Consider the following 7500-nt stretch of genomic DNA (forward strand, 5'->3'; position numbering starts at 1 on the left):
GATGAGGGAGTGTAGTGGTGTTACCTGTGCAGGTGAGTGATGAGGAAGTGTAGTGGTGTTACCTGTACAGGTGAGTGATGAGGGAGTGTAGTGGTGTTACCTGTGCAGGTGAGTGATGAGGGAGTGTAGTGGTGTTACCTGTGCAATTGAGTGATGAGGAAGTGTAGTGGTGTTACCTGTGCAGGTGAGTGATGAGGGAGTGTAGTGGTGTTACCTGTGCAGGTGAGTGATGAGGGAGTGTAGTGGTGTTACCTGTGCAGGTGAGTGATGAGGGAGTGTAGTGGTGTTACCTGTGCAGGTGAGTGATGAGGGAGTGTAGTGGTGTTACCTGTGCAGGTGAGTGATGAGGGAGTGTAGTGGTGTTACCTGTGCAATTGAGTGATGAGGGAGTGTAGTGGTGTTACCTGTGCAGGTGAGTGATGAGGAAGTGTAGTGGTGTTACCTGTGCAGGTGAGTGATGAGGGAGTGTAGTGGTGTTACCTGTGCAGGTGAGTGATGAGGGAGTGTAGTGGTGTTACCTGTGCAATTGAGTGATGAGGGAGTGTAGTGGTGTTACCTGTACAGGTGAGTGATGAGGGAGTGTAGTGGTGTTACCTGTGCAGGTGAGTGATGAGGGAGTGTAGTGGTGTTACCTGTGCAGGTGAGTGATGAGGGAGTGTAGTGGTGTTACCTGTGCAGGTGAGTGATGAGGGAGTGTAGTGGTGTTACCTGTGCAGGTGAGTGATGAGGAAGTGTAGTGGTGTTACCTGTGCAGGTGAGTGATGAGGGAGTGTAGTGGTGTTACCTGTGCAGGTGAGTGATGAGGGAGTGTAGTGGTGTTACCTGTGCAGGTGAGTGATGAGGGAGTGTAGTGGTGTTACCTGTGCAGGTGAGTGATGAGGGAGTGTAGTGGTGTTACCTGTGCAGGTGAGTGATGAGGGAGTGTAGTGGTGTTACCTGTGCAGGTGAGTGATGAGGGAGTGTAGTGGTGTTACCTGTGCAGGTGAGTGATGAGGAAGTGCAGGGTTCTGTAGTGTGCAGGAGGAAGGTGTCTCAGCAGGTCTCGTATTTTGAGGATGACTCGGTTGAGCTCGATGCTGAGGTGAGGTGAGCGCGTGTCGTCTGCCGTGATGCTCTGAGCTTCTTTAGCCAGACCAATAATCTCATTATAATACCTGTACAGGATCAAAGGCTCGGGCAGCTACACACACACACACACACACACACACACACACATATACACACATATACACACACACACACACACCAGATATCCTTTAATGTTTATGCTGGGAGCAGCACAGTGTGTTCTGATTGGCTGAGAGCAGTACAGTGTGTTCTGATTGGCTGAGAGCAGCACAGTGTGCTCTGATTGGCTGAGAGCAGTACAGTGTGTTCTGATTGGCTGAGAGCAGTGAGGTGTGTTCTGATTGGCTGAGAGCAGTGAGGTGTGTTCTGATTGGCTGAGAGCAGTACAGTGTGTTCTGATTGGCTGAGAGCAGTACAGTGTGTTCTGATTGGCTGAGAGCAGTACAGTGTGCTCTGATTGGCTGAGAGCAGTACAGTGTGCTCTGATTGGCTGAGAGCAGTACAGTGTGTTCTGATTGGCTGAGAGCAGTACAGTGTGTTCTGATTGGCTGAGAGCAGTACAGTGTGTTCTGATTGGCTGAGAGCAGTACAGTGTGCTCTGATTGGCTGAGAGCAGTACAGTGTGCTCTGATTGGCTGAGAGCAGTACAGTGTGCTCTGATTGGCTGAGAGCAGTACAGTGTGCTCTGATTGGCTGAGAGCAGTACAGTGTGTTCTGATTGGCTGAGAGCAGTACAGTGTGTTCTGATTGGCTGAGAGCAGTACAGTGTGCTCTGATTGGCTGAGAGCAGTACAGTGTGCTCTGATTGGCTGAGAGCAGTACAGTGTGCTCTGATTGGCTGAGAGCAGTACAGTGTGTTCTGATTGGCTGAGAGCAGTACAGTGTGCTCTGATTGGCTGAGAGCAGTACAGTGTGTTCTGATTGGCTGAGAGCAGTACAGTGTGTTCTGATTGGCTGAGAGCAGTACAGTGTGTTCTGATTGGCTGAGAGCAGTACAGTGTGTTCTGATTGGCTGAGAGCAGTACAGTGTGTTCTGATTGGCTGAGAGCAGTACAGTGTGCTCTGATTGGCTGAGAGCAGTACAGTGTGTTCTGATTGGCTGAGAGCAGTACAGTGTGCTCTGATTGGCTGAGAGCAGTACAGTGTGTTCTGATTGGCTGAGAGCAGTACAGTGTGTTCTGATTGGCTGAGAGCAGTACAGTGTGTTCTGATTGGCTGAGAGCAGTACAGTGTGCTCTGATTGGCTGAGAGCAGTACAGTGTGCTCTGATTGGCTGAGAGCAGTACAGTGTGTTCTGATTGGCTGAGAGCAGTACAGTGTGCTCTGATTGGCTGAGAGCAGTACAGTGTGTTCTGATTGGCTGAGAGCAGTACAGTGTGCTCTGATTGGCTGAGAGCAGCACAGTGTGCTCTGATTGGCTGAGAGCAGTACGGTGTGTTCTGATTGGCTGAGAGCAGTACAGTGTGTTCTGATTGGCTGAGAGCATTACAGTGTGCTCTGATTGGCTGAGAGCAGTACAGTGTGTTCTGATTGGCTGAGAGCAGTACAGTGTGTTCTGATTGGCTGAGAGCAGTACAGTGTGTTCTGATTGGCTGAGAGCAGTACAGTGTGTTCTGATTTTAACCAAGTACTGAGTGAGTGTATTCACCTCTGCTGTGTTTGCGTGTGTGTGTGTGTGTGTGTGTGTGTGTAGGGCTGTATTTACCTGTCTCAGGTACAGTTTGAGCACGTTGCTGATGTCGTGTGGATACAGGTCTGACAGCTCCACCAGGTCTTTTCCATTCTCAAACGCCTGACAGAGTTTCTCCACTCGAGACTTCGCTCCATTTAAACGATAAATTCCCTTAAAACACAACAAACGAAGCGTTAACACCACAGCGCTACGGTGGCCTGCTAGCTAACAGGCTGATTAGCGCTGAGCGCGGGAGATTAGCGCTGAGCGCACCTTGATGTTCAGGGCGCGACTCTCGATCTCTGAAGTGCACTTCCTGATGATGAAGGGAATTCCGTCCGCGCTGTTTTTAGCCGCCTGAGAGAAATCGATGCCGAATAAGTGCAGCCTTCCCTGCAGCTTCTTATGGCCACACTGGATCGCCAACGTCTCCAGACACTTCTTATGACACGCTAAAGAACACTACACACACACACACACACACACACACACCAGTTATGACAAAGAGCTCCTGATGCCAGCCATTTATAAAACTACAACAACACGATTAAAGTGGAACGATTAAAATAGCAACCGTATAAAATAAATTACACATAATATTAGTGAACACACTTTGCCTTAAACATTATACGGCCGTAAAATGATGTTCAGTAAAACCCCCGTATCCGCGGTTTCAGTTACCGCGGTTTCAGTTACCACGGTTTCACTGAATTCAATTCTATTCTATTTTATTTGTAATAGTGCTTTTAACAATAGAGGTTGTCACAAGGCAGCTTTACAGAAATATATAAATTCAGGATATAAATTTTAAATTTATTAATTTATCCCACATTATGAACTTTTAAAAAAAATTTTAATAGAAAATTCCAGAAACACAGTAAACATTTGTAATTTAAACTGCACGCTGTTCTGAGTAACGGGACACCTCGTGCGGTTTCGCCCGGGACGTTAATCGTCCCTTTGTCCAGCGAATCCACGCTGTACACGCCACCCAGCCGCTAGTCACTTAGCAGCCGTCTCGGTTATCAGATCGACTCTCACGCTATCGCAGTGTTTGTGTTATTAACCCTTATTTTGCGTAAGAACAGCCCTCAGATGTGCCGAGGAGAAGTCGTAATGCGCGTCCTTTAAGTGAAGAGGAACGAAAGGTGAGACAGAAACCACATTTACATAACTTTTATTATTATAATTGTTCAATTTTATTATTCGTTACTGTTGTTAATGTGTTATTGTGCCTAATTTATAAACTAAACTTTATCACAGGTCTGTACAGTGTACAGGGTTCGCATGTTGATGGTGAAGGTAGTGATGAATAGTGATTTTACCTCCTCACACTCGGCTCCGTGGAACACCACCAGGCTGTCACACTCCCTGCATTTAGACGGAGCGCGCAGTTTCCTCAGCTTGTGTGTTTGAGCCGCTTTGGACATCTGAGTGTTTCTGAACGGACCGGGAGAATTCGCCGTCTCTGTCACCATCTCTCCCAGACCTGACACACACACACACACACACACACACACACACACACACTTATAGTCATTTATTAATACAGAAGTGTGAGCATGACCTGAGCCGTTCAGTGAACACAGCACCGTGTGATAGTAGTGTGTGTGTGTGTGTGTGTGTGTGTGTGTGTGTGTGTGTGACTATCAAACATGACAAGATACTAAGCTACAAATCTAACGAGTCATGTTTTCATTTCCCTTAAACTTGTTTCCCTAATGTGAATGCGTCACTTTTGATTACACACCGATTACATTTACAGCAAAAGTACAGGCACAAAAAACACCCTGTATTTCACAATAACAAACCGGCTGTGTTCCAAACGCTATCATCACTACTCAGCGGCTCTGTCCCTAATCATACACAATAATCACACATGTAACACCATGTACACACACACACACACACACACACACAACACCCAACAACACACATGTATAAACATACCCCCCCCCACACACACACACACACACACACACACACACACACACACCGTTGTCTGAGGGTGAAGGAGGTTCTCTTTCGTCTAAATCATCAGCAGATGACATGGTGCCTGTGGACGGAGTTCTGGGAAGTCTGCGCTTAAAATCCCCTACACACACACACACACACACACACACACACACAGACACACACACACACACTTTTTATCATATGATTCACTGATAATACTGTGATAATGTGGTTACAATAAAGTAACAACATGCATTAATAATAAAACAGTGATGATACAGTGACAAAATGAATAATAAAACAATAATACAGTGATGATAAGGGGATAAAATAGTTATGATGTAATTAATAAACTCTGTGTGTGTGTGTGTGTGTGTTACAGTAAATTACTGATTAACAGGGTGGTGTGATGAAGCTGAGTTACTGCTGCCACCCTGAAGGTGATTATTTTCCTCTAACAGCACGTCCCCAAGTGTTCTATTCCTCTCACACCACAGCAACTTACCAAGTTTTTAATTATTAATGAACGACATGTCATACTTTTTATCCGTTTATAGTTACGTTTAATGTTGTGGAACACCGGTGACAAAAGTTAGCTCCTGTTGTCGCTTACGTTATAGCAGCTATAAACACTCGTTCCCTCACCAGCGTCTCTTTATTCTCTCTCTCAAAGTTAATAATAATAAAATAAACGCAGCTTGTTCCGCATGTTACTGAGAAACCGCAAAGAAGCGTAAAAACTCCTCTGTCCTGAAGACGTCAGAAAACTTACAGTTACAGCTTTACCTCTGACTGTTACAAAGCGCTGACACTGGAGACTCCTTCCATAAAAGTTAAACAAACATCTCCTTACTTTAAAAAAACTATTTCTAATCCATTTATTATCAGTGGAGCGTCTGCTGTACTCATCCCTGTGAAAGAGCCGTTACTATAGAAACGATAACGTATTAGAGCGAGCGTGTTAATATAAACCTGCGCTACTGTCAGAGCTGCTGTTATAGAGAATTAATCAACACCTTCTGACCAATCAGAGTGCAGAACTCGTTGTGGTGTAAACGATACTAACACAGTGACAGTATGGTGATATTACGGTATAAAGTGTGATGATGTACCTGGACTGGCAGTGGGAGAATCCACAGACCGAGACTCACTGCTTCCTCCTGCACTTTCTGAATCACTGCACATTCCTCCCTTCAGAGCTACACACACACACACACACACACACAATTACACAATTACAAATAACACAATTATAAACAGTGACATAAAAACAAACAAATAACTAAAAACAAGTACGATGATCCTGTACTATTGACTGAATTAAATTTTTAAAGGAAGTAAGTGAAATGAATGAACTAAGCTTTAAGGTCTGATTCCAGTCATCAGCAGCAGAAAACTGAAAAGAGTAACGACTGAAGGAGGTACGGGCTTTAGGTAAGCACAAATTAATAAAACTACTAGAGCGCAGATTATAACATGTATTATGAATATTAAGAAGTGATTGTAAATATAGCGGAGTTTTCCCAATAAGAGTTTTGTAAATAAATAAAAACCAGTGAATTTGTCTATGAGAATGAAGAGAAGGACAGTTCAATAAATTAACACTTAACATCACTTAAATACAGCTGCAGAGACAGAGAGAGAGAGAGAGAGAGAGAGACAGGTGGACAGGCAGACAGACAGGAGTGTGTGTGTGTGTGTGTGTGTGTGTGTGTGTGTGTGTGTGTGTGTTACCGTGGATGTCGGCTGCGCTGCTGCTGGACGGTGGTTCGTCCATCTTGCTGACGTGTTTATGAACAGGACTGTTCACTTCATCAGCAGAGAGCTGAGACAAGTTCCCCTGAGAGGAGTGTGTGCTGCTCAGTGATCTCTTATGGAAGGGCATGCTGTAGACAACACACACACACACACACACACACACACACAAGATGGATTAAAACCATGAGGGCAGAAATAAAGTGTGTGTGTGTGTGTGTGTGTGTGATGAAACATTTTAAAGAGAAACACTTCACACTTTATTGTGGTGAATGTTTGATTAACTGAAACTCATCCCTCAGCACTAAAACAGAAATAAAGTGACACTGCTGTCTGGATGCGAGTGTGTGTGTGTGTGTGTGTGTGTGTGTGTGTGTGTGTGTGTGTAGAGACTGAAATGACCTGGTTTATGCAGAAGTGTGTGTGTGTGTGTGTGTGTGTGTGTGTGTGTGTGTGTGTGTGTGTGTGTGCACACGCATGAGTGAAGTAAACAGCACAATCTGAATCAGTCATGTGGTTTTCATCACTTCCTGAGGAACACACACACACACACACACACACACACACACACAGTATCTGCTCTGAACACTGCAGACTCACAGATTCATACAAGGAAAAAAGGAAGTGTGTGTGTGTGTGTGTGTGTGTGCAGTTTTAATACATTTTCACTTTGATTTTCGCTTTGAGCATTAATTTCATGTCGTAATATTTACATATATACATGTGTGTGTGAGTGTGTGTGAGTGTGTGTGTGTGTGTGTGTTTGTGTGTTTATAGTCACTGTTTATCTTCAGTCCCTCATGAACATTTAAACTGAAACCCCACAGGATTTAAATTCACCATTTGTTATATTTAATTTAAATTGAGTTTAAATCTATTTAGAGCTGCTGCTGATTCTGATGCAATAGCAGAGTTTTATTTTCTAAACTGCAGAAAATCCCTTTCGCGTGTCTGTATCGCCTCGTCCTGAGGGAGTCACGCGTCATGTGCGCTAGTGACAGAGGAAGCCGATTGGAAAGTACCATAAAAAGCACCAGAACAGTGTTCTA

General features: G+C 44.7%; 1 protein-coding gene across 3 annotated transcripts in view; it reads right to left on the reverse strand.

Annotated features, from left to right (window-relative positions):
- LOC113524960 (rho GTPase-activating protein 29) overlaps nucleotides 1-7500 on the reverse strand; it is a 29257-nt gene that overhangs the window by 6290 nt on the left and 15467 nt on the right. For all 3 annotated transcript variants that reach the window (XM_053227564.1, XM_053227563.1, XM_053227562.1), the window contains exons 12-18: nucleotides 6431-6582; nucleotides 5809-5895; nucleotides 4737-4835; nucleotides 4066-4229; nucleotides 3014-3202; nucleotides 2774-2911; nucleotides 975-1180 (exon numbers count right to left, since the gene is read on the reverse strand). In XM_053227564.1, the coding sequence (XP_053083539.1) occupies nucleotides 975-1180; nucleotides 2774-2911; nucleotides 3014-3202; nucleotides 4066-4229; nucleotides 4737-4835; nucleotides 5809-5895; nucleotides 6431-6582 (1035 nt within the window). The remainder of the gene's footprint in view (nucleotides 1-974; nucleotides 1181-2773; nucleotides 2912-3013; nucleotides 3203-4065; nucleotides 4230-4736; nucleotides 4836-5808; nucleotides 5896-6430; nucleotides 6583-7500) is intronic.

This window comes from Pangasianodon hypophthalmus, chromosome 21 (genome assembly GCF_027358585.1).
Source record: "Pangasianodon hypophthalmus isolate fPanHyp1 chromosome 21, fPanHyp1.pri, whole genome shotgun sequence".
Lineage (NCBI taxonomy): Eukaryota > Metazoa > Chordata > Actinopteri > Siluriformes > Pangasiidae > Pangasianodon > Pangasianodon hypophthalmus.